General features: G+C 40.5%; 1 protein-coding gene and 1 long non-coding RNA gene across 2 annotated transcripts in view; both read right to left on the reverse strand.

Annotated features, from left to right (window-relative positions):
* Positions 1-15,001: 15,001 nt before the first annotated feature.
* Positions 15,002-15,358, reverse strand: LOC119561816. The gene is made up of 2 exons (XR_005221460.1): positions 15,251-15,358; positions 15,002-15,190 (listed from the first exon to the last, which is right to left on the reverse strand). It is a non-coding gene; the product is annotated as an uncharacterized LOC119561816 (long non-coding RNA).
* Positions 15,359-22,066: 6,708 nt separating this feature from the next.
* Positions 22,067-27,648, reverse strand: part of LOC119561817 (tiggrin) — a 217,120-nt gene continuing 211,538 nt past the window's right edge. Inside the window, exons 5-6 of the mRNA XM_037875294.1 lie at positions 22,316-24,076; positions 22,067-22,255 (exon numbers count right to left, since the gene is read on the reverse strand). Of these exons, the coding sequence (XP_037731222.1) occupies positions 22,193-22,255; positions 22,316-24,076 (1,824 nt within the window). The 3' untranslated portion in view covers positions 22,067-22,192. The remainder of the gene's footprint in view (positions 22,256-22,315; positions 24,077-27,648) is intronic.

The raw sequence follows: 27,648 nt of genomic DNA on the forward strand, positions 1-27,648 counted from the left end.
TTGTTTAACAAATATTAAATTAGATCGTAGTCGTATCAAAAGTTTCGATACCTGTGTCCAATGATTTTGAGTTAATCTTTCCCTGTGATCATGTATTAGCATTCGCGCTTCATTAAAGCACTCTACTAATATTTCAACATGCTTCCTAACCGTGTTCTTTTGGATAGGTCTATTCTGGGTTAGTGACTTGTGTGATCTGTCAAAATTAGTTTTAATGTTTGCTAATTCCTCGTACAATTTGTTCCATTCCATGCCTTTAGTTTAGCCATACTTTGTAAGAAGAATATATTGAAATATTTTATATATTTTTTTTTTTTATTTCATTTTCTTAGATTTTAGGTGTTAACATTTATGTGTAATCACTGTTGTTTGTGCTGTTTTTTTTTTTATTTATTTGTTTTGCTGCTTATATTTTATCCAGGTCATTTCCCTGGCTCATATACCTTTTTCTCAGACATTTATTATGCATCTTGTAAATTTTGTAAAAGAAAGTGGTGCACATGATAACAACAATGATTATCAAGAGTATATGTACCCAATATAGATTGATGTTGCTAGATTCTACCTTATTGATGACATTGGCAGTGGAATCCACTGTTTTTATGTCCAAAGTCATTTTGGTGGGTTTTGCATATACTTGTATTTTATGTGTATAAAGTGTTTTATTAAAATTATTATGATCTTCTCTTGAAAATTTACTTATCGCATTACTGCGCATTTAAATTAACAAACTTCCTACCTAGTTTTTTGCGCATTTAAATTAACAAACTTCCTACCTAGTTTTTTGCATAGCTTTACGGGCTACACGTCTAATCGGGCAGAAAAAGTTCCGCTCAATTTTACAAAATATTATATTATATAAAAAAAATATGCATCGTAGTGCAATCAAAAAAATTATGCAACGCAGTGCATGGGTAAAAAAAAAATTGTTTTCAGCTTAGTTGGATTCTTTTTCTTCCTTCTACGTCAGCTGGTCGTCGCCAGTTCGGCTACGCTGACGTTCCTTCAAAGGCGCAGGGGGCGGTCGTGCCTCCCACGCTTGATAACTGCTGCAGCTGTCCTGGGCCTATTGGCTCAGGCGGTACCGGCGCTGGTCTTCGCACTGGTCTTCGGCTTCATGCATGCGTAATTGCATGCCGCAGAGTTGAGAGGTCCGGGGCAGTCGGTCGGGCAGACTTGTGGTTGCTTCGGCAGTGGCTTGGGAATATTTGGTTTTGTTATTAGTTTTTTATTTATAACTTGTATTTGATTTTCTGAGTGAGTTGTGACTTGTGGTACTCTATTTTGGAGGGTTTCCTTTAAAAATTCAAGCTCGTTGTAAAGTTTTTGCGCTGTACTCCATGCGGGCGGTGTTGCTTGAGCAAATAGCAGCCATTTTAGGCGGGCTATTCTTTTGTTGATTTTATTCTTCTGACCTCCACGTACCATCACGCACACTCTACTCACTCAGACGGGTTATTTTTAAGTATATCCTCCATGTTCCATTATCTTCCTGATCCGCTGCTCCTTGTGACTCTAGTCACGGTCGCCATGAAATGTGATTGTTAATATTTCTATTTGTATTTTATTTAAGTTTTATTTTGGGGGTTTATTTGGAGCAGCAATGGTGCCGCTCCAACGATCGAAGAGTCTCTGCTTTTTACAATATTCTTTAAGTCTAATTAAGGCTAAGTCTCGTAGCTGCGCTGCTCGCAGGCGGCGGCAGAGAGACGGCTATGTACCTATATACTTATGTATAAAGGAATGTACTTATATGTATTGCTATGCGCTCTCGAGTGGAGGCGCGAGGGGTATGCATATGCTGTCCGTTCGTTGCAATTATGCCGACGCTAGCACTTTCTGTGTGCGGGCTAAGCCATAGCGATCGGTTCATATTTCGGCCACTTAGGGGACTTTAAAATATGTAAACACTGCAACAAAGTGTTACAGTGCTTACCCTTTAAGTACTTTCGGTACAGTGGGTATTCAATGTATGTGCATACTACATCATCAATCGGGTAATGAGTTTTAATTTCGTTCCCTTATGTTGCCATATCATATTGATATTTTCGAACATATCAAATTGACATATTCGAACATTTCAATAAGATACTTTTCATGCCAGATTGATATGAGCGCATACCAATTTTGTGACAAAACGATGGTATTTTGAATACCAGTATGGTATTTATACCCGTTACTCGTAGAGTAAAAGGGTATACTAGATTCGTCGGAAAGTATGTAACAGGCAGAAGGAAGCGTTTCCGACCCCATAAAGTATATAGTGACGTATCTGAACTGCGATTTCTCAACGGCCACCAGTTCAAAGAACGAAACCGTTCACAAATAAACAGAATCGCCAATTTTGGCTTTGATTAAAAACGATACAGAAGCTTGAGATCCCGCAATGCAAGCAAACAAAGAAAATTGATTAAGTCCGAACGTCAACAATGACGTAATTCCATGAACGTGAAAATCCAATAAGATCGCAAAATCCAATAAGACCGAGTTATGTAAGCATAAACAAAGAAGTGGCGATCACATCATCCATTTGCGATTACGTCACCTAATGCACTAACAGTAAATTCTAAGACGCAAACCGAGGTTTCATTCTAACCAATTCTGTAACATACAATTAGTCTTTTTCCAACGTTCTAATAAAGAATAACCAACAAATATAAAAAATCTCCTGATTTTTTATTCGGGCGAAGAACGGCTCATGTAAATATATATATTCTTGATCAGGATGACTAGCCGATTCGATCTAGCTGGTCTGTCCGTCTGACCGTCTGTCCGTATGAACGCTGAGAGCTCGGAAACTATATGAGCTACAATACTGGGATTAGGCATGCAGATTCCTGAGATTCCTGCGCAGCGCAAGTTTGTTTCAGCAGAGTGCCACGCACACTCTAACGCCCACAATCCGCCCAAAACTGTGGCTCCTACAGTTTTGATGCTAGAATTAAAATTTTAACTGAAAGGTATTTTGCTCATCAATACCTATCAAACAAAAACACCTCTTAACGAGGTAGAAAATAGTGGCGAACGCGCCTTTATCAAAAATTTCTGATATCAACAATTGTGACGAAAAATGATATTACATTCGATTAAATAAATTAACTTTATTAAATTTATGATTTCGGCCCGCAACAGTAAATATTTATTTACCTACATGTAAATTTTCTGATGTAGCGTGCCAAATACAAAAATGTAATATAGCTTATTTATTTTTTTTAATGTAATATCATTTTTCGTCACAATTGTCGATATCAGAAATTTTTGTTGAGGGCGCGTTCACCACTTTCTACCTCGTTAAGAGGTGTTTTTGTTTGATATCAGAAGTTTTTTTTGCTCAAGAGTTTAAGTACCCCAATACCATGACTAAGAGTCGTCCCAATATGGCTTGGCTATTGAAAAACCAAACACACAGATTCGACCCCTAATCTTAGCTGAACGCCACCTTAAATTAGGCACAACAAGTTTTATCGCTTCAATTGCCTATTTTAATAGCACAAGATTGGAATCTCAAGGGCTGTATGGTTTCAGATTCCAAGAGAAATCTGTAGTTTCTTACATTTCCCGCCGAACTAGCGGGTTTATCCAAAGTGGTAGAACAAATAGATCAAGTTTCCAATTTCGATTAGCAAGTAAGGGACCCTAAAACCATAACAGATTTTCCGTTTGAAAAAATCTAATAAGAATATTTTTCATAAAATTGGTCTTTTTCTTGTTTATTCCAATAAGTTTGAAATATTTCGTATACGGAGCTGAAACGAGTTGCATTTTTAATCGCTTAATATCTTCCAAACGGTAATTTTTAGGGCAAAAAGTTTATATATCAAAAGTTGAGGAATGTCAAGGGCTATATGACTTAAAATTTAAAAAGAAATCGTTCGACTCAATTTGGAGAAAATAGTCAATTATATTCACACAATTTTACTATGTGAAGGGTATTTAGCAAATTAAATTATCTTTTCAGAGATATATAGCACGTTTCTGTAGCGTTAGTTGTTTAGATACTATAAGCATTTTAAATATGTATTTTTTTTTGATTTTCTGCTAAACTAGCGGGATTTTCTAAAAGTCGTAGAAGAAACGTTTTCTATTTCAAGCTACTTTATACACCTATTGGGTTTCCAAAACCCTAAAACTAAGATGGGATGCACACAAACCAACAAACAAAGGGACAAACATTTTCATTATGGGAAAAAGAGGAAAATCTTGTTTTTTGAATTACTTTTAAACGGTACATCGGAGGTGTCATTCGACGCGTATTCTCAGCAAGAGTATAACTAGCTAAACAGCCAGGGGCTTTTATACCCACCTTATCCAGCAGCTCCAATTTTCTACATTTTTACTTTTACACTTTCACCGCCCTATCTCCCAAACAAATCTATATTTCGAAAGTATGCAATCTTCTTAGTTTTTGCAATACCTTTCGATTGGTGTATCACTCGTTACGATCGGACCATAATGCCAGATTTTCAATTCTGCGGCTATATATAGTAGTTGTCTTCGCACGCTCTCTTGCGCGCTTCGCCACTACGTGTACTGCCGTCCACAGTGACCGATTGACCCAAAAAAAAGTTTGCCACGCCTACTTTAACGCCCACAAACCGCCCACAAACGTCAAAAAATCGTAAATATAAACGCGGACATCTCGGAAACTATCAAAGATAGAGAATTGAGATTTCAGATTTAGATTCCGGTGCCTTGTACGCAGCGCAAGTTTGTTATAATATGCCACGCCCTCTCTAACGCCCAACAGCCGCCCAAACCTGTGGCGCCCACAATTTTCATGCTATATACAAAATTTTATCTGAACTGTATTGGTCTCGTCAATACCTATCGATTGATCTAAAAAAATATGCCACGCTCACTCTAACGCCCATAACGCTTAAGTCTGTCTACCGACGGTAGGTGGCTCATTTCAATCTCGCTTTGCTTATTTTATTATTTTTATTTAAAATCTAGCTTATGTCATGTTTCATTTTTTAATAAAACTTTATCTCCTATCTTAATAGCAAAGTTAACTACCTTTCTATCATAATGTTTTTTATTCCTAGCCTTATTCTGTTCGAGTAGTATCCTAGCTGTTTTATATGCTGTTTCTAATCTATATTTTAATTCTGTTCGCTATTAAAGAATTTTGGCAAGTTGCTTTGTTTGCCGAAAGCTAACTCGAATGGACAATAATGGACATAGAGGGGGTTTGTGTTAAAGCAGTAAACGAAGTATAAAAGCCAAGCGTCCCAATCTGTTTTGTCAACAGATATATAGGAACGAATGTATTTGTTTAAGGTTCTGTTGCTTCTTTCCACTGTTCCAACTGTCTGGTGGTGGTGTGCTGTAGACGTTATATTGTCTATTTGTACGTATCTGCACAGTTCATATATCATTGAATTTTTGTAGTCTATATTGGACCGTCTAGAATAAAAGATTCAAATAAAGCTTTTGCAATAGTTGTTGCGTTTTTATTTGCAACTGGGACGGCTACTAAATATTTCGCAAGATCACATATTAAAGTGACTACTTATTCGTTGCCATTTTCTGTTCGTGGTAACGGACCGATTGTGTCCACTATCACTATCAAAAGCAATAATTGGTGTATCTGTTATGGTTAACGGAGTTTTAGTATAAATTCACTTTTTTGATTTTTGCATTTATTACATTTACGTACGTAATCTTTTACTGAATTTTATTTATGGTCTTTGCTATGCCTGCATGACCTTGCATTGGGTCGTCATGATATGTAAGCAGTACCGCTTTTTGATCTTTTTTATTTTCTATGATGGTCTCCGGCTTAAGTAGCACTACTCTTAGTTGGTTTGAGTTGGCTTATCTTGTGTATACCGGCTTCTTTTTGAAGCCTTTGGAAGAACTCACCTAACTCGAGTGTTCCATTGGTGTACAGATCGCTAACATTAATTCTTGCTATCACTTTTTTTCCATATTTAAAGAAGCATTGATTTTTCGTTATTAGCAAGGCTACCACTTTCCGTACTTCGTCATTACAAATGACTTCATATACGTTGGGTTTAGAAGCGTCAAGAGTTTGTACAGACAAATCTTCTTGTTTCACTCCTGCATAGTAACTTTTCTGTTTACTCTCTTGCCTGTTAGTGACTTTTATGACTGTAATATTTACATTTTTATGTTCAGTTATTGTTATCCTAGATAGGGCATCTGCCACAAAATTGTCTTTTCCCTTTAGGTACTCGACTCTAAAGTCGTATTCTTCTAGTTCTTATCGCATACGGGTCAACTTAGAATTTGGATTGACCATTAAAAACAAATACGTTAAGGGTCTGTGGTCTTTTTTAATTGTAAAATGTTTTCCATAAATATATGGTCGAAAATGTTATATTGCCCAGTGAATTGCTAACAATACTTGCTCTGTAGTGCTTTTATTACTTTCACCTTTTGTGAATGCCTTCGATGCATATGCAATGGGAAGTTAGAGTTCATTATAGTTTTGCGTTAAAACTGCTCCACACGCTTGCTTGCTTGCATTTGTGATTATAGAAAATTCTTTGCTAAATTCGGGATATTATAATTGAGTTGGTTCCATTAGGTTTGTTTTTAAATATTGTAATGGGTTTTGACATTCATTAGTCCATTCAAAAGTAACATTCTTTTTACATAATCTTGTTATGCGCCGGAAATGGTCGGCGAAATTTTGGATAAAACGTCTGTAATAATTGCAAAATGCAACAAAACGTCTAGCACGTCCGCATCATGTAGGACTGTGTAATTCTTAACGACATCATATTTTTCGTCATCTGGGAGTATTCCTTTACTTGTGTACTTATGACCTAGGAATGTCACTTCGTGCATAAAAATGAGCATTTTTGCGGATGTAGTTTCAGATTATTCTTTCTACAGATTTCAAATACATTGGTTAAGTTTTTAACCATGTGTTGTTCTGAACATCCAATGACGATTAAATCGTCCATGTAAAGAAATGCTTGTGAAGTTTCTAAACCTGAGAATGCTATTGTCATCATTCTCTGAAATGAATTTGGTGCTATTTTTAAACTAAATGGTAGTCGCGTGAAGCGATATGAGCCATTGCTCGTTGAAAATGACGTTATATCTCTTAATTCTCTTCAAGTTCAGTTTGATGAAAACCTGACATTAAGTCAAGAAATGAAAAATACTTTGCTCTTCTTACTTAATTCAAAATGTCATCGATTCTAGTGAGTAAACATGTTTCGGACAGTAGTGTTTTTTAATTTGGCGATAGTCTATAACTAATCTCCATTTTTTCTCTCAGAACAAGGAAGTGATTTTTTTGGTACTAACAAAAGCTGGCATTATACTCAGACATGGATGGTTTATTTTAATATACAGTGGTTCTTTGTCCTTAAGTCTTAATTTTTGTTTTTAAAAATTATTTGTCGTTATTGATTCGGTTTCAAGTCCGAATACATCGCTATATTTTAAACATAAATCAGTTAATTGGGCTTTAAATAGTGAGGAAAAACTATTTTTTAGTTGAGCCATGATTTCTTCTTTTCTTGAATTGTTATTAGTTTGAATTACATCGAAATTTAAAAGTGGTTCGTATTTTAAGTTATGTACGTTAATTAGTTGGTCGGTACGGGTTGTAATCAGTAAACGGACAAACGTACATTTGGATCTTGCTACTGCATTTGCAACGTATATACCAGGTGTAATTTCCTGGTTCGGAATTAAAACATTATCTTCTGTAGAGTTTAATTTTAATTTTCGGACAACTTGCTAGTAACAGTTTACAGTTAATAGAGAAATGTCTGCTCCTATGTTGATCAAAAATGTGAGATTTGTGTTACTGCATAATTCTTAAATTTTACAAATATATTAAGGTTGGGATTAATTGTGTATACTAGTACGACTAGTTTTGAATTTCTTAAGGGGTTTGGGAGCTTCCCGAGTTACTTTGAGCAACTCCGACATTATGACTTTGTCCTCTGTTCGAGTTGCCATTACCTCGATGGTTTCCTCTATAATGGCCTCGTCCTCTATTATTGCTATAGTAACCACGGTTACTATTATTGTTATTATAGGGGCCTCTTCCGCGGTAATTTCCACGGCTGCTTCTATCGTAGAACAGGACAGTGTTTGATTGGCCTGTTGCATCTGTGCAACTATTTACGAATTTCGACGTGGCATCATCCAGTGTGCTGAATGTGCCAGCCTCCATGTTAAGTTTAATCTCATCAATTGTACAGTTCTTAGCCATTGCCTTGACAGCAAGTGTTTTGCTATACTGGGTGTTCTTATGTTATGTTCTGGGGCCTTTGCCTTTAAACGTGTTGATTGGCTGTTTTCTGTCTATGTTGGAGATTTAATAGTTTTGTCGAAATGAGATCTACTGATTCTCTTTTAACTTTATTTTTTAGTTTGTTTATTATTTTTGAAATTGTGTTCTCGTTGTCTATTAAGTTTCTTGCATGGATTTTTGGTTAGTCTTGATCAGGCTAACTGCTAATGTTTCATGCGATTCCTTCAGGAAGTTTACCAAACTTAAAGAATCTAAGAATCTTTTTAAATTTTCGGCCTCACCATTAAACTCTGAATTAGTGATGAGGATAATTTTAAGAATTCAGTTGGTGTGATAGCCATTTCTTCTTGTTCCGGTAATGCTATTACCGCAGAAAGTGTCAGATCGTGTAGATCTTTTTCGTTTATATCAATTCCTTCGCACGATTCCTAATCTTCGTCTTCCGTTGAATCTCTTTCTACCGGTTCTGTTAACTTTTGCTGCTCACTAGTATCTATTTTCAAAGGGGTATTTAAGATTGTCGGTATCGATATATCTAAATTATACCCATCTTTGATAAATATTAAATTAGAACGTAACTTGATCAATAATTTTGATATTTTTGACTGGTTCGTTTTTTTTAATATTTCCCTATTTTCATGAACTAATATTCTTGCCTAATTGAAGGAATTGACAAGAATCTTCGCATGTTTGTTAATTATGCCTTTTTGTATTACCCTATTCTGACTTATACATTTGTAAGACTTATCCAAAGGTTCTTTGATTTCGCGGATATGGAGAGTTAGTTGCTCCCATTCCATAATAAGTATTTATTGTTATGTTTCTTTAATTATACCCGTTCCTCGTAGAGTAAAAGGGTATAATAGATTGGTCGGAAAGAATGTAACAGGCAGAAGGAAGCGTTTCCGACCCCATAAAGTATATATATTCTTGGTCACGATCACAAGCCGAGTCGATCTAGCCATGTCCGTCTGTCCGTATGTCCGTCTGTCCGTCTGACCGTCTGTCCGTCATGCTAAAAAGTTACAATATTCTATATCCCAGAGAAAAGAAAATACGATCAAAATCAACACAGCAAAAATAATTACTTCATTATTTCTGCGACCGTTTCTTTGACAGCTATATGTTAGAGTCGTCGGACTTTTATTAAAATTAATTCGAATTTCGTTAAAATACAAAAATGATATTCCCAGAAGTACAAGATAATATGTCATAAAACACCGATGCTAAAATTTTTATACCCGTTACTCGTAGAGTAAAAGGGTATACTAGATTCGTCGGAAAGTATGTAACAGGCAGAAGGAAGCGTTTCCGACCCCATAAAGTATATATATTTTTAATCAGGATCACTAGCCGAGTCGATCTAGCCATGTCCGTCTGTCCGTCTGTCCGGATGAACGCTGAGATCTCGGAAACTATGAGAGCTAGGCTATTGAGATTTGGCGTGCAGATTCCTGAGCTTCTTACGCAGCGCAAGTTTGTTTCAGTAGACTGCCACGCCCACTCTAATGCCCACAAACCGCCCAAAACTGTGGCTCCTACAGTTTGATGCTAGATAGAAAATTTTAACTGAAATGTATTAGTCTTGTCAATACCTATCGATTGACCCAAAAAAAAATTTGCTACGCCCACTCTAACGCCCACAAACCTCCCAAGAAAAAAAGCTATGACGTCAGAGCCAGACAATGCGAAATGTTTTTACGCGTGTATGTGTGTGTATGTAAATAGTTGCTGGCCGAACATAGCGGCAAAGAAAAAAGCACTGCCGGCGCTCAGAGAGAGCAAAGTGCGCGGCTAACTTATTCTTTTGAATAATGAAATTTTCGCGCCTACCCTAACGCCCACAACGATTAAATCTGTCTTCCGCCGGTAGGTGGAGCATTTAAATCTCGCTTTGCTGCTTGCATATCTCCATTTCCCTTTGGTCCCTTAAGCTGAGTAACGGGTATCTGATAGTCGAGATACTCGACTATAGCGTTCTCCCTTGTTTTATATTATTTTCCCACCAATTTTTTGATCGTTCCTATGGCAGCTATATGATATTGTCGTCCGATTTTGATAAAATTAAATTCTATATTCAAAACTAATTAAAAAATGTTATTTCCAAGCGTAGGATGTTATTTATTAAAAAACACCAAAGATATAATATTTAAGAAAAAAATTTTCCGAGTATTTTTTATGGGAGCTATAAGATATAGTTTTCCGATTCGGTTATTATAATTATATAATTATTATATATAGTTCCGACTTATATACTACCTGCGAAAGTAAAATTCTGCTTATAATGTTAGCAGCGCAATAAGACGAAGAAGACATAAAAGGAGAAGCTGGTCGCGTTTTTAAATCCAGATTTTTCTTTTCCCTAATTTGTAAAACTAAAAGTAGCATTGAGTCAAAGATTGAAAGTATGCAACTGAATACAACTGGTGAAGCTCGACATCTTTCTGTGTTTTTTGTTACAAAGTGTCTGAAAGACCCCCAGAGTAGACATCTACTCAACTTTGACGATCGGGTGGTAATCGTCACAACATTTTGGTGGCCCATGAGGGGAGCATCATAACTTCATCAGCTTCCAATAGTTGTAAACTTACCTCGAATAACGGAGGAATCAAGAAGCCGAGAAAATAGCGGATTCAACCGGTGTCGTTAAGTTAAGTTTACCATCCCCTTTCTTCAAAGTTTGATCGCAATGCGAGCGGAACGAATAAAACAGCCCTTCAGTTCCCGTGGGACATGTCCTCTTGCACAAGTGAAGAACAAGTGACGCTCCATGTAGAAAATTGTATGGGATGTCCGCATTTTCACAAGGGAAAATTCAAATGAAAATTTTTCGAAGTCCCACGGAATTTCTCTTGTTCCTTATACTTATTTTTCGTATGGCCTGTCACGTGCCGGTGACACGTCCCAATTGAAACCACTTATGAAAATCAGAATTTTTCCAATGAGTTTTCACTTATGAAATCACTTGCAAGTAACACGTCCCAAGTGAAATCAAAATTTTTTTACTGAGTTTTCACTTAAGAAAATATAGAATTTAAAACACATACATTTTTAATTACATTTAAATTTATTTTAATTAGATCGTATTATTTAGATTTTCAATTAAGGGACAACTTTTGTTAGTATTTCTATTTTTTTGTTTTGTTAGTTGGTTTTTCACGTTCGTCATCGTCTTTCTCAAACATTTGTCCGGGTCCTCGGAGTCCTTGGCCAACGCTCCTGAAAAAATGTATTGGCATATGATTAAAAAATGCGTTTTAGTTATTTATTTGTATATTTACCTTTTAGAGCTGTGTATAAACCCTTTGCGGGACTTTTTCTGGCACAAAACATTTCATCATCCACTTTCGGCTAACGGAACCCATTGAATACCATCAAAATTTACGTACTTTAAACTAAGATCAATGCACAGCATCTTAAACTTAATGTAGCACTTACCTGACTTTATTATGTTAACTTAAAGAAACGATTAAAGCAGTGGTCGGCAGCGGCCTATCTAGTGAGCATAGGAAAGTGTTCTGCCCATCCTCTGCTCGCTCACGTATAACGTAGATGTTCGTATGACTTCGGCATGAGTCTTCGGGTCTTTTTTTTCTCAGCTTCGGCGTGTTTTTTTGCTTCTGCGGCAGAGAATTTCAGTGCAAAACAGAGAAACGTCAGGCGTCAGAGCGCTGCGCGCCAACTTCGTGTTTTTTACACTTACACTAATGCAAGGCAAACTGTGATAGTATGTGTGTGCCGACCACTGGATTAAAGTAACTCTGCTGCGCACAATTAAAATGGATGCTTCACTTTAAATCACTCAAACAGAATGCACCAAGTCTTCCTATCAGCCCTTTACTTAACTTCTTTTGTTTTCTCTTCGCTGAAGGCGCGTGCCACTGCACCTATACCCTTTCTAAAGCGAAAAATATCCGACTACATAATTTTTACTTATTGAGTAAAAACCACAATATGAATTTTTTTAAAAGTGTTAATTCTAAAATGTTTTAAATATTTAAATCAATTTTAACGGACTAAATTTCTATAACTTAACTAAAAAATTATATTGTAATAAAAATGTATAATAAGTAAACATAACATTATAAGTAAATTCAATTTACTTTATTTTACTATAATCAATTAATTTAATTTTATAAAACAATATTAGTTTTCTTTTCGATGTACAATCGAAAATCTAAAATATTAGGGCATTCACATGTCGCTGCTCCCTGAAAAATTTTCCTCCGAAATGTTAGTCGCTAGCCGAACATAACAGAGAGACGCAAAAGAAATAACGGATCGGCCGAAATTTGTCTCTGAGAGCGCCGAGTGCAGGCAGATTATAAGACAAAGAAAGAGAGGAAACTTCTCAGTATCTACCTCTCTTTGTTGCACGATTGTTTTCGTAGGCAGTCTTCTACGCTGCGCCGACGTCTCTGCTGACGTCAACAGCAGCACAGCGTTTTAGGCACAAAAAAAAAACAAAAAAGCTTTTTGCCTTGAGCCATGTCACCGTGTCCCTACTGCAGAACTGAAGGGAGGTGAATGTGGTTGTGAGAGTGTTAGTGCGTGGTATTTCAAAGTAGAGTGCAATAGGAAAACGTTAAAATGGGTAAAAATTAAAGTAATGATAGTGATTTGGCACAACAGAGTTCGGCACCATTGGTTGTGGTCAAGCCTTTTGCAGACATGTACGCAATGCAGATGGACTTGTCTTCCAGGTTGACCCAACTAATTAAAAATGCTAAAGAAAACTGAATCCTACAATGAGTTTCGCCTCAACAAACTCAACGAGCTTTCAAAACAATTCTACACAAATCATCAAGCGCTCGTTTTACTGCAATGTCCACACTCGCATCCATATTTTGCGGATGCTGTTGTAGACAATTATGAGCAAGCATACAGCCACATTTATTGTTCATTCGCCGATGAATACGAAACCAAGTTTCTAGTCCCAATACAAGTGTCAGGGGATCAATCCATAAACAACACCATTGTGTCCATTCGAGTTTCCACAATTCAGCTGTCCAAATTGCCCCCTTTTGAGGAAATTTACGGATACATGAAAATCCATCTCTCTCAAACATTCAAAAATTTCATTTCTTGAAGCAAGCTCTACCGGACGGACCAGACCAGGATATACATATATACATATATATATATATGTCATTAACAGTAACCAACTATTCGTGGCATGAAACCTTGTGGAAAATCGATGCAACAACCCTCGACTGCAGTTCATGTACAGTATGAATGTACTGTACGGAATTGAGCCACTGTCCAAGGAGATCGCGGTGGACCTTAGAAATTTGTTAGACTTGGCAAATGTATGTATCAGTGAATTCCGACTACACATTTCCATTGATTCCTGTGATTATTGGTTGGTACACCACTTACAAAGCTGCCTATAAGCACAACACAGGCCTGGGAGCATTCCCTGGGCAACCACGTGGAAATCCCCACCCTCACAAAGTTTAAGGTGTTTCTTTACAATCGATAGGTCAGCATCAACCTAATTGAGAGTAGGAAACCAGCCGTTCCAGTAAGATCTTCATCTATACAATCGACCAATTATCGCCAGACAACCAGACCATCAGGGAACTGCACTGTTAAGGGACACAGCTTCCACAGCACTGTTGAGTCTGGATCCATCAGGTGCTCGCTCTGCCAACAGAATCACGTTCTAAGACGGTGCCCAGACTTCCTTGACAAGGATTGTTTCGTGCAAAAGGTTATAGTCGACAGTAGCCAGGAAGGGCGAACGATCGATCGACTGTGGTTACAAGAGGCGTAATCCTGGAGAGCCCAGCGGTTTTACAGGCGAAATTCCAAAACTTCAACTGACTGAGACCCCCAGTGCCTAAGAACCACGCTACAAGCCAGGAAGAGCGAGCGGTCAACCTATTATGGCTTACATGAGGCGTAGTCCTGGAAAAGCCCAGCGGTTTTGCGAGCAAATTCCCAGGACGGAGACTTTTTGAAGCCTCGAGAGCCAGAGGCCCCGATACATCCAGCTTCACTTCACATCCAGACGCAGTGTTTAGTACTTCGTCAGCAGCAACATCACGACAGCTACGGAAATCTCATCGAGCAGCGCAGAAACGTCACGAACCACAAACTAGGGTGAAACGTTCGATTACACACACAATCTGCTAAACTAGCCGAACGAATCTCGTAGCGAGCAGACCAAACTAAATCAGTTCGATACAATTTATATGAATTCGTATTATTATACCCGTTACTCGTAGAGTAAAAAGGTATACTAGATTTGTCGAAAAGTTGGTAACAGGTAGAAGGAAGCGTTTCCGACCTTACAAAATATGTAGAGCCATGTCCGTCTGTGCGTCTGTCAGTCTGTCCGTATGAACATTGAGATCTCGGAAATTATGAAGGCTACATTGTTGGGATGCGGCATTTCATTTCTTGAGGTTCTTGCGCAGCGCACATTTTTTCATATGTTGTAAAAGTGTAAGTGGGATTTTGTTCTGATTATCAATACCCAAAAAGTTATAAGCTAATAAAATGTATAATCTCGGAAAGTTGTTACACACAACTACTGCCGTTCTAAGGACGATAACGCTATCATCTATCTAGCGCCTACATGATCAGAGATTCAAGGTGTAAGTATGTTTTTTTGTATGTACTAATATCCATCTGCACCCAAAACTAGTTCAACTCAAAAAAAGCTGCGAGCATTAAATGTAAATGCCGCTTGGTGGAGCAAACTCCGAATCAGCGGCCTTTCTCTCTCTTAGTTTTATGTACGTTCATAAATATTATTGCTGCACAGAAGAGAACTTTATTTATTTTCTTTACTAAGATATTAAAAACATATATGCAAAAAACAATAATTGTATGAGTGTATGCAAATACCGTAAATGGTAGCTTATAGTTTTTTTTTCATCCGATCTTTTCCTTGAGTTTGTCCCAGAACGATGGCTCTGCGGTTGCATTGACCTCTACCTGTTAAGAAAAATGGAACCATTAATTTTCCTGCTAGACTATCGTTAATCAAAAATGCACTTTTGAAGGTAGCTGTAGAGACTGACTTCTGCTGGTATGACCCTCCCTTTGGCCGAAGGTTGAGCCATCATTGAGCTGAATCTGATCCCGACCAAGGCCACCCGACTGATGGTTGTATGAACCCAAATAAAGTGATAAGTTATTGGGGTAACGCAATCAATGGACATTTCTAAGCAATATTGACAAAAGAAAATATGCCTTGAAAATCAGGTTTTACCCTCCGCATTTGCAAATAAAAAACAAGGAAGAGCGCTATAGTCGACTACCTCGACTATCAGATACCCGTTACTCAGCTAAAGGGACAAAAGGGAAATGGAGATATGCAAGCAGCAAACCGAGACTGAAATGTGCCACCTACCCGCGATCTCAATATGGTTTTGTGGGCGGTAGACAGATTTAAGCGTTACGGGCGTTAGAGTGGGCGTGGCAAACTTTTTTTAAGTCAATCGATAAGTATTGATGTGAACAATACATTTCAGTTAAAGTTTGTATTCTAGTATCAAAACTGTACAAGCCACAGTTTTGGGCGGTTTGTGGGCGTAAGAGTGGGCGTGACACCCTGCTGAAACAAACTTGCGCTGCGCAAGAAGCTCAGGAATGTGCATGCCAAATCACAATAGCCTAACTCTTATAGTTTCCTAAGTCTCAGCGCGTAATAAGTACAAACGGACATGGCTAGATCGACTCGGCTAGTGATCCTGATCAAGACTATATATTCTTTATGGGGTCGGTGTTGATGAACGCATTACATCCGTTATTTAATTTTTGAATCTTATTCTCTTTTTATACCCTTGCAGAGGGTATATTGATTTCAGTCAGAAGTTTGCAACGCAGTGAAGGAGACGTTTCCGACCCCATAAAGTATATATATTCTTTATCAGCATGACTAGACGAGTCGATCTAGCCATGTCCGTCTGTCCGTCTGTCCGTCTGTCCGTCCGTTTCTACGCAAACTAGTCTCTCAGTTTTAAAGCTATCGGGCTGAAACTTTCCCAAAAGTCCTATATCTTTTGCAGGTAGTATATAAGTCGGAACCAGCCGGATCGGACAACTATATCTTATAGCTCCCATAAGAATAATCGGACAAAAAAATGAAAAAAAATTATATCTTTGGTGTTTTTTAGCATATAAACTCCTAAGCTTGGAAATAACATTTTTTAAATAATTTTGAATTTTGAATTAAATTTTATCGAAATCGGACGACTATATCATATAGCTGCCATAGGAACGATCGGAAAATTTGTGGAAAAATAATATGAAAAAAATTATAGCTTCGGTGTTTTTCAACATATAACCTCCAACGCTTGGAAATAACATTTTTTAATTAGTTCTGAATTTCGAATTAAATTTTATCAAAATCGGACGACTATGTCATATAGCTGCCATAGGAACGATCGCAAAATTGGTAGGAAAATAATATGAAACAAATTATAGCTTCGGTGTTTTTTGACATATTATCTTATACTATTGGGAATATCATTTTTTGTGTTTTTAAATTTAATAATTATAGCTGCAAGGGTATATAAGCTTCGGCTTGCCGAAGCTAACTTCCTTTCTTGTTGGTATATGAAATACTAACTTTTCCCTTTTAATATATTTTGGTGCTGCGTCACACTTTAGAGATTTTTTAGGACTTCGTGTTAAGACTACAACGAAAAGCATCGGAGCATTGGTCCTTCTAGCCAAATAGTTACTGATAAACATGGATCAGTTTAAACTTTTGAAGGCAGCTAGAAGTCGTGCGAAGGCAAGCATTACGCGTTTGCTAACGGCGTCTCAAGATCCACGTGCGGGATCAAAATGGGAGCTTCATGAAATAAAAGTTTCATTGGAAAGGCTCAAAATCGTATGGAAAGAATTTGAGTCCATTAGCGACCAAATGGCCCTTTTTGACGAAGAGGAAGGGTACGTCGATCCAGCCATCGACAACGAAAGGTACGAGGACAAATACTTACAAGCAAGCTCATTATTTCGCAACCTCATACGCACCTGTGAAGAATCTCAGGAGAATGAAAGAGAAGGCAACAACTTCAGACAACCTGGCAACCCTGATGAGGCCGCATCAATGGCATCAGGAGTGGGAAACGAAAACCTAGTTCGTTTTCTGGAACAACAACAGCAGCTCAATGAGCGTTTGGCTGAGCAACAAGCAGCGCTTTTAAGGGCAAACTCGGCAGCAAATGTATTGCATAATGAACTGCCAAAAATCCACATCAAGCTATTCACTGGCGACTACAAGGAGTGGCCCGCCTTTAAAAACATCTTCGAGAGTACGATCCATAGCAAGCAGCATTTGACAGCAATACAAAAGTTGCACTACTTGAAAACATACATCACTGGAGAAGCAGCCGACTTGATACGACATATGCCAATAACGGATGCAGCTTACGAGGCTGCTTGGACTTGCCTAACTGATCGGTACAATAGACCACGTCACATTGTTAACACTCTGCTGGAGACATTTGTTAACTTACCTTCGACCGCCAAAGCAGATGTAACAGTTCTGCGCAAGGTGACGGACGGAGCCACCGAAATTGTACGCGGCCTGGATGCAGCAGGGCAAACTAATAGGGACTGCTGGATTATACACTTCATCCTAGCCAAGATCGATGCTGAAACCCGTCGCAAATGGATCGAAGGAAGCCGGGATCTGGAATCTCCGTCTGTGGATGATCTACTCAAGTTTTTAGACCGACGTTGCGAGGAATTCGAGCTCAGCAAAAGTGAGGCAGACATAGACTTCAAGGTTGGCCCACAACATGGCAAGGCCAAGCGATCATCACACGCTTTAGTCTCAATGGAAGCAAACACTTGTGTGAAGTGTAACTCCAAGGAGCACAAGATCTACGCCTGCTCAAAGTTTGGTGAATTGTCAATCGAGCAGAGACGCACATTTGTTAAGGAAAAATCACTGTGCTTTAACTGCCTTAAGCCTGGGCATGTGTCGCGAAAGTGTGAATCCAAATTCACATGCAAGTTTTGCCATAATCGTCACCACTCTCTGTTACATGCTGATACTCTTAATTCGCAAGCCGCTGTCACCTCGACACACTCACGAGATGATGAAAGGCACATTCCAAGCGCTCCCGAAGATGCTACGGTCACCATCAGCCATATCGCACGGACACAAGTGGCTCCCACAGCTGAATCCTTGTGCCACGGTTCAACAACAGCAACACAGCCACAAGGGCTACGAAAAAGTGCATTGCCAACAGCTCTAGTGTTTGTCAAAAACGCAACAGGATCGCACACTACCTGCCGGGTGCTTTTGGACAGTGGTTCGGAACTGTCGTACATCTCCGAGCGGTGCGTACAGGCTCTCGGACTGGCACGCTTTCCGTCACGAATTTTGGTAACCGGAATCTCGTCAATCAAGGCTGAGATAACTAGAGGCTGCAGCACACTGGACTTGCAGTCAAGGATCTCAGATCACACAATGAAGGTACGTGCTCACGTACTCAGCAAAATTACCTCCACGTTGGCAAGACACGATATCGCCGCCTCAGCACTCAAGGCATTCGCTGGCTTTGAGCTTGCGGATTCTGACTATCAGTCGTTGGCGCCAGTTGATATACTCCTGGGCAGCGACTACGTTTGGACCGTGTTCACCGGTCAAAAGATGTTCGACAACCAAGGCAACATCATCGCCATTTCGACCATATTTGGATGGGTCATAACATCTATCGTTACTACCGGATGTTCATCTACAACAACAATGCACACGGCTATTGACATTGACGCATCGCTAAGGCGCTTTTGGGAGCTGGAGGATGTCAATCAGGAATTCCATGGGAAACCAGAGGACGATGAAGTTGAACAGCACTTTGTGAAGACGCACACTCGGGACTCTAAGGGGCGTTACATCGTCGAGCTTCCGTTCAAAAACTCAAAGGAACAGTTTTCGGACACATTACAAGGAGCGCTAACAAGATTGAGGGGTGTAGAACGCCGCCTAAAGAAAGACCCCAATCTGCATTCACAGTACGTGCAATTTATGCGAGATTATCTTCAGTTGGGCCACATGCGAGAACTATCGCCAGAAGACATTGACAAAAAGCCGAGTTCTTGGCATTCATTGGGATCCAGGAGAGGACATGTTATCCTACAAAGTTTGCCTTACAACAAATCCGGACAACACCAAACGCCAAGTGCTGTCAGATGTGGCACGCATTTTTGACCCGCTGGGTATTCTGTCGCCAGTGGTAGTGCAGTTTAAGATTCTGTTCCAAGAATTGTGGCTACTCGATCTCGGCTGGGACACAGAGCTTCCTCCGAAAATTGCGGACTGGTGGAATAAATGCCGTAACGACCTACACATCCTTCGAGATCTACGCCTGCCACGGTTTGTCCAAAACAATGAAGATCACATCGAACTGCATGGATTTTCAGATGCATCCATCAAGGCATATTCCGCAGTCATCTATAGCAGAGTGGTGCGAGCAGATGGCACCGTATCTGTTTCACTCATAGCAGGAAAAACCAGAGTTGCTCCACTAAAGCAGCAGTCTCTACCGCGTCTCGAACTGTGTGGCGCTTTGCTACTGAGCCGACTGTTCTTATCAGTCAAAGCTGCACTACAACACAAGGACATTGAAGTACATGCATGGTGTGACTCAACCATAGTCTTGGCTTGGCTATCACATCCACCATCTAAGCTTAAAACATTTGTAGCCAATAGAACCTCAGAAATACTCGAAGCCTTACCGCGCAACGCATGGCATCATGTGAACACAAAGGAGAATCCGGCGGACTGCGCCACACGAGGAATGCTTGCTTCGGACCTTCTCCATTTCGACTTATGGTGGATGGGACCTTCATGGCTGCAAGATCCAGAAATGCTAGCGGTAAAGTTGACCTGTAAAAAGTTCTGTTCTTCCCTTTTAGAAAACCATGGAAAGGAAGAAGTGAAGACCACCGCATTAACCGCACAGGAAAGCTGCTCATTGTCACCAATCGAAGCTTTGACACAACGCGTCTCGTCCTGGACAAAGCTGGTACGCGTTGTAGCTTACGCCTTGCGCTTCATCCAAAATACCAAGGCCATTAAATCTGCAACGCTGGCAAATGGCAAGATGCTCACCTTTGAGGAGATTCAGGCTGCTCGCATTCTTTGCCTGCAAGAGGCTCAGAAATGTTTCATGGAAGACCGCAAACTACTGACGGAAAACAAGCCACTTCACAGCCGCTCTCAATTGCTGAAGCTCTCGCCGATTATCTGCAAGGATGGCCTTCTTCGAGTTGGTGGACGACTGGACAACTCACAATTACCAGCTGATGTAAAACACCCTATACTGCTTCCGAAGTCGAACCGCATCACAAGAATGATTTTGGAGCACGAGCATACGACAAATCTTCATCCAGGAGTTTCTGCACTTTTTGTAATCGCTCGTCAAAGGTATTGGATCTTTGGTGCGCGTAACCTGATAAGAAATCTGGTTCACAACTGCATCAAATGTTTCCGCCAACGTAAACTCACGGAGCACCAATTCATGGCCGATCTACCAGGCATCCGTATAACAGAAGCTTTACCCTTCCAGCACTCAGGCTGTGACTACGCTGGTCCATTTATACTAAAGGAAAGGAGAGGGCGCAATCCCCGAAAAACTAAGGGCTACATATGCCTCTTTGTTTGCCTTGTAACATCAGCCATACATTTGGAACTGGCCACCGATCTTAGCACTGACACATTCCTGGCATGTCTTCGGCGTTTCATGTCCCTTCGAGGAAAATGCTCACAGATCTTCAGCGACAACGGGACGAATTTTGTTGGCGCCAAACGGGCATTAGATGGGATGCAGCAATTTTTATCTTCGCAGGAGCATCAACGCAATCTAACACAATCGCTGGCCAATGATGGAATTAAGTGGAGTTTTATTCCTCCTCATTCGCCACATTGGGGAGGAAAGTGGGAGTCATCAGTACGTTCCGTCAAACTACATCTGCGTCGAGGTGTGGGAAAAACTGTTCTAACCTTTGAACAAATGCAAACTCTGATTGCTCAGATCAGTGCAGTGGTGAACTCGCGACCGTTATGCTATACACCTGACACTGACCTTACCTACTTGTCTCCGGCCCATTTTTTAATTGGGCGCCCATTCACAACTGTTCCAGAGGGAGATCTGACTCATTTGCCGATCAATCGTCTGGACTATTGGCAGCACTTGCAATCGATGTATCAAGGGTTTTGGAAACGCTGGCATCAAGAGTATTTAACATCCCTGCAGCAACGTCAAAAGTGGAGCAACAAGGAACGCAACATCGCTGTAGACAATGTAGTCCTCGTCAAGGACTCAAATCTCCCTCCAGCAGCTTGGATACTAGCCCGTGTAGTGGAAGCTCATCCTGGACCAGATGGACTTGTACGCGCTGTAAAACTTAAGACGCCTACTGGAGAGATGACCCGACCCATCACCAAGTTAGCTGTACTGCCTAATTCTGAAACATTGTTTCAGGGCGGCCCGGGATGTTGATGAACGCATTACATCCGTTATTTAATTTTTGAATCTTATTCTCTTTTTGGTATATGAAATACTAACTTTTCCCTTTTAATATATTTTGGTGCTGCGTCACACTTTAGAGATTTTTTAGGACTTCGTGTTAAGACTACAACGAAAAGCATCGGACACACAAACAATGTGATAAATTTAATAATTGAAATACAGTCCACTCAAAAAGGGAAATAAAACGTTTTTATTCTACACCAGTCGGAAACGCTTCCTTCTGCCTATTACACACTTTCCGACAAATCTAGTATACTCTTTAACTCTACGAGTAACGGGTATAATAACCAGTAAACCAGTAAAAATATTTCATAAATATTATTGCTGCACAGAAGAGTACTTTATTTATTTCCTTTACTAAGATATTAAAAACATATATGCAGAAAACAATAATTGTATGAGTGTATGCAAATACCGTAAATGGTAGCTTATAGTTTTTTTTTCATCCGATCTTTTCCTTGAGTTTGTCCCAGAACGATGGCTCTGCGGTTGCATTGACCTCTACCTGTTAAGAAAAATGGAACCATTAATTTTCCTGCTAGACTATCGTTAATCAAAAATGTACTTTTGAAGGTAGCTGTAGAGGCTGACTTCTGCTGGTATGACCCTCCCTTTGGCCGAAGGTTGAGCCATCATTGAGCTGAATCTGATCCCGGCCAAGGCCATCCGACTGATGGTTCCAGACCTGGTTCTCAAACTGTTTCTGCTTTCCAGGATCATCCAGCCTTTCATTCCATCTGAGCGGTTCCCCCTGCTGCTGTTCTTCAAGATTTTCCTCCTGTTGAGTGGGCCTATCACTAGCTGAGGATACAGTGGGTCGAGCCGAGGCCGAGGCTGCGCCCACTGGCACGTTGAAGGTGAAGTCTTCACGATGGTACTCGTACCCTCCAACCGGTTCACCCCCGTCAGAGTAGGTGGAATTTAAAGTTTGAGAATGGTTCGTCTCGCTCTCCAGGCCCGGTTCATTTCCCTCAACAAAGGAGTCCTCGTATGCGTGGGGCGGCTGGTCTCCTCTATCTTTTGAAAATATTGGATTGTATACAGCTGTGGCGTTGGTGCTTCCAGAATCCACCACGTCTCCACCACCTCCACTATCTGCAGGAAGGTCAATAAGACCCTGGCTACGCAGAAAGAGAATGCGGCGCCAGGCGACAAATTCGTCGCCAAACTTGGCATAGCGGCTCTGCAAGCGGCTTAAGGACCTGTGGTGGTGCTTCTCCCATTTCTTTAATTGGGCAGCGGGCAAGAGTTTGCGATGGTTTACATAGGCCAGTTGGAGAAGCTCGCCCTCCCGGAACTGTTGCAGATCGCTCTGCGACATGCCGTAGTACATTGCCAAATGATTAATTCGCCCGAGTTCCCGGTTCTGCCAGTCCTTGAGCTGCTGCGCAGAGATTTCGTACCTCTGGGAGAATTCTTCAATGAGGAGTGTGTCCTGGCTCTGCCAATTTTTAAGTTCCGACTGGGTCATGTTTTGATTACCTATGAATTCATACAGGCGGTCACGCTCACGCTGCTGCCAAGTGTCCAGATGGTTCAACCGGCGCTGCTCCAGTAAGTTCTCGCGCGCCATGTTGCCGATATATATGCGTTGCAAGGGCGCCAACTGATTCAGACTCACATTATAGAGCTTGGCCAATTGCGCCTGGAAGCTTGTGTCCTGTGAGATGAAGTCAAGAAGCTCCTTCTCAGTGATCATAACGCCGACGGCAACTTCGTGCAGGCGCATTCGCTCTTGTTCACGCCAGTTGTTGACCTGTCGTGCAATATCCAAATCGACGGTCTGCCACGAGAGGTCTGAGCCGCGGTCGATTCTGCGCTGCTCTAAGAGTCGGCTAAGCTCTTTCTTGTACCATACCATCAACTCTTCGACAGTCACATGATACTGGCCAACCGCGTCCTTCAAGTGCTTCTGATCGGTGTTCAGTCGAAGCTCCAGCTCCTGAACGGACCACCTCTGCTGCTTGCGCTGTTGCTGGTTGATCAGATTGTCGATGTGCAGGCGTTCCCTGGCTTCCCACTCAGAGCTGAGCAGGCCCGCGTTCTTGGCGCTCTGGTTCAGCCACAAGTGGATGTCTTTGATATTGACATGGTATTGACGTGCGATTTGTTCGAAGACCGGCTTGTTGCGGATCACGTAGCTCTCAAACTCTTGCCGAGAGAAGGGACGCTGGCTGGTCACACTTCGAAGGCGTGTCAACAATTCGTCTTTCCATGAAGCAGATTGGTTTCCAATCAATATTTTGCCTATATCCTTATACTTCACGTTGTTCTGCGGACGTTCAATTACTCCTATCAGCGAAAGTCGAGCAGCTTCTTTTTCAACCTAGGTATATAAAAAATAAATTTATTAAATTGCTAATTTATGTAAGTATATTAGGGAGGGGAAATATGTATGGATCCAAATAAAGTGATAAGTTATTGGGGGAACGCAATCAATTGACATTTCTAAGCTATATTGACAAAAGAAAATATGTCTTGAAAATCAGGTTTTACCCTCCGCATTTGCAAATGAAAAACAAGGAAGAGCGCTATAGTCGAGTACCTCGACTATCAGATACCCGTTACTCAGCTAAAGGGACAAAAAGGAAATGGAGATATGCAAGCAGCAAACCGAGACTGAAATGCGCCACCTACCCGCGATCTCAATATGGTTTTGTGGGCGGTAGACAGATTTAAGCGTTACGGGCGTTAGAGTGGGCGTGGCAAAGTTTTTTTGAGTCAATCGATAATCGATATGTGAACAATACATTTCAGTTAAAATTTGTATTCTAGCATCAAAACTGTACAAGCCACAGTCTTGGGCGGCTTGTGGGCGTTAGAGTGGGCGTGGCACCCTGCTGAAACAAACTTGCGCTGCGCAATAAGCTCAGGAATGTGCATGCCAAATCACAATAGCCTAACTCTTATAGTTTCCTAAGTCTCAGCGCGTAATAAGTACACACGGACATGGCTAGATCGACTCGGCTAGTGATCATGATCAAGAATATATATACTTTGTGGGGTCGGAAACGCTTCCTTCTGCCTATTACACACTTTCCGACGAATCTAGTATACCCATTTACTCTACGAGTAACGGGTATAGTAACCAGTAAGCCAGTAAAAATATTTCATTAGCCTTACATAAAATACATTGAAAAGGACGTGAAAATCAAATTTATTCGGTTGAGCGAATCTCAATGAATGGGAAATTCAAAGCCATTTTGTCAAAGAAACCATATGCCTAAAATAACGTTTGACCCTCCTCAGAGAGAACGCAATTTTGGAGTGTCTCGGGTTATGGGTAAATCGATAGGTGTTGATGAGAACAATACATTTCAGTTAGCATTTTTTTCTAGCACTTAAGCTGTAGGAGCCACAGTTTTGGGCAGTTTGTGGGCATTGGAGTGGGCGTTGCACAATGACAAAATAATCTTGCGCTGCGCAGGAATCTCTAGAATCTGCATGTCTAATCCTAGTATTGCAGCTTTTATAGTTTCCGAGATCAAAGCTTTCATACGGACAGACGGACAGGGCTAGATCGACTCGGCTAGTGATCCTGATCAAGAACATATACACTTTATGGGGTCGGAAACGCCTTCTTCTGCCTGTTACATACTTTCCGACAAAACTAGTATACTCAACGAGTAACAGGTATTACTACTGGATTTTCTTTTGTTTTTGAGGAAAATAGTTAGAGTTGATGTGGCACCCTGCTAAAACAAACTTTCTTTGCGCAGGAAGCTCATTTAAGTTCTCATAGTTTCCGAGATTTCAGCGTTCATACGGACAGACATTCCTCAGCTTCTCATTCAGCGCAAGTTTCTTATTTGAATATGCCTTTAAGGCTTTAAGGCTTTCAAATGATATAAACGCTAAAATCTGTATAGGACCTACAATTTTTAAGATTTTCTAAAAGTTTAAATTGGATTTTTTTGAATTACACAGATTGGCTGCGTAAAGCAGAACAAAATGATAACTGATTACTGATCCATCAGTCAAAGTACCAAGTGTTCGATTTTAGCCACTTTTTATGGCTTAATAACACTTTTCCAATTTGTAGCCGGTACTTCGAACCTTTGGCAGGTTACAAACCGAAATCTGTGACGCCCAAACTTAGAAAGATTAAAATGTAAAATACTTTTATTTTATTTTGCTTTTCAATACCTACCGGCACTTCGAAAATTGTTAAAATCGGAACACATGTTCACTAGCTATGATTTTATCGTCAGTGACGTCGCAGCAGGTATCAATCCCCAAAGCGATGCCGAAACTCCTGCAGGGCACAGCCCTCAAATGGTTCATCGCCAACAACAGGTTTTTGGAAACTGGTTTTCACCCGGAGATTTCTAGGAATTTTTCCTAACCAAGGGCTTCTCGGTGAAACTAGCCGATTGGGTCAGACAGAGGAAGCAAGCCTACGGTGAGTATTTCAAAGGCTCTGGTTATGTCCCGGCTTCTGGCACTCGTGGTTTCGGGCATACGCCGATCCGGGACTTCACGAGTCGAAACCGTAGGGCTCTCCTGCACAACACCACTCGAGACCGTACCGATCGACCGCTCTCCCTTCTGGCTTGTTATACTCGAGATTCTCTATACGTAACGCCAGGACTTAGTTGACAGGAATAAACAGACCGTCTTGACCTAGCCGTGAGATGCCCTCTGGACCTCAGCTACCTGCGTCTCAATTCGGAGATTCCTGGTATCCCAATCCCGAACGTCTCGACTTGTTGTGGCTCCCTTGTAGTTTACTTGGTTGACTGATTGTTCACATTGGTATCTGACTGATCTTGATGGTTTGACTCCTCGTGATCGACCAATGATCTTGCTGCCCTGCGGCTTTATATAGGGCTTCCGGGAACCGTTATTTCCCTTTTGCGCAAGGCCCGCTGAATCTCTCAACTCTGGCTCTAAAGCCCGTGGCTCCTGTTTGAACCACTTGTCCCTTACGCACCGCTTCCAACCAAAGTTCTACCTAATGCTGCCTGTGTGCCGCTCAGCTGCCGAGATGTGGCACTTCTTCTCCCGGTCCAAAGTTCACGGCAGAGTCATAAGTCCGGTGGAGTTACGTCATTCCCTTTTGCACACAGCACTCTCGCTCTGCCCGCCAAGTCTCCACTTTCTCATTCTCCGCATCTTGGTCTCCAAACTCTTTCATTCTCCGTTACTACGGGAATTCGCCGCGTATCTGGTAAGCGGCCGGCCATCTGTTGTTGCTGCTGCTGGGATTTGTGGGGAGTTATTCAACTCCTCACAAGTTATATCTGTAGGCATCTGTTATAGTGTAGGCAGGATGGAATTCCCTCTGGTATAGCCGCACGTCTGATACTCTGGGTTTTCTGGCTCGTCAGCAAATGGGGGATGTGAAAAGGTTGCCATACCACAAGGTCTACGATCTTATTATTATATTTTAAAAACGTGGAAAAAACAAACAAAACAAATGTAGGATGTTATGTAAAATGTAAGTATCGGTTATGGTCCGCTGCTGTCGTCGCGACCCACTTTGCCCACCAAACCTTGGCCTTGAAATCCCACTTTAAAACCCTTTTGCGTTATGGGTTAGGGGTTATTTAGCGGTGATTAAAAAAATATTTTAAGCACTTATTATATGTTTATTTAAAACTAAATACAAAAAAAATTTACATATTGATGGTTTTCTTGAATCCTCATTTCAATTCTAACAATTTAAAAATAACAAATAATTCTTTCCATATTTAATAAGCTAATGTAGATTTTAAGAAAAGTTTAATTTTTAAGAAATTCAAAAGCAATCCCTTTGTTTACCATATGAATTAATTAACCTTTTATACGACACTGTTACTTGGCAGTTTGACTTATTGTTAAAATGTAAACAAAAAGCTAAGCTGTTCCCATGTTATCTTGGTCTGATACAGTGGCTACATATGGCTGCGAGTATAT

The sequence above is a fragment of the Drosophila subpulchrella genome, unplaced genomic scaffold (genome assembly GCF_014743375.2).
Source record: "Drosophila subpulchrella strain 33 F10 #4 breed RU33 unplaced genomic scaffold, RU_Dsub_v1.1 Primary Assembly Seq370, whole genome shotgun sequence".
Lineage (NCBI taxonomy): Eukaryota > Metazoa > Arthropoda > Insecta > Diptera > Drosophilidae > Drosophila > Drosophila subpulchrella.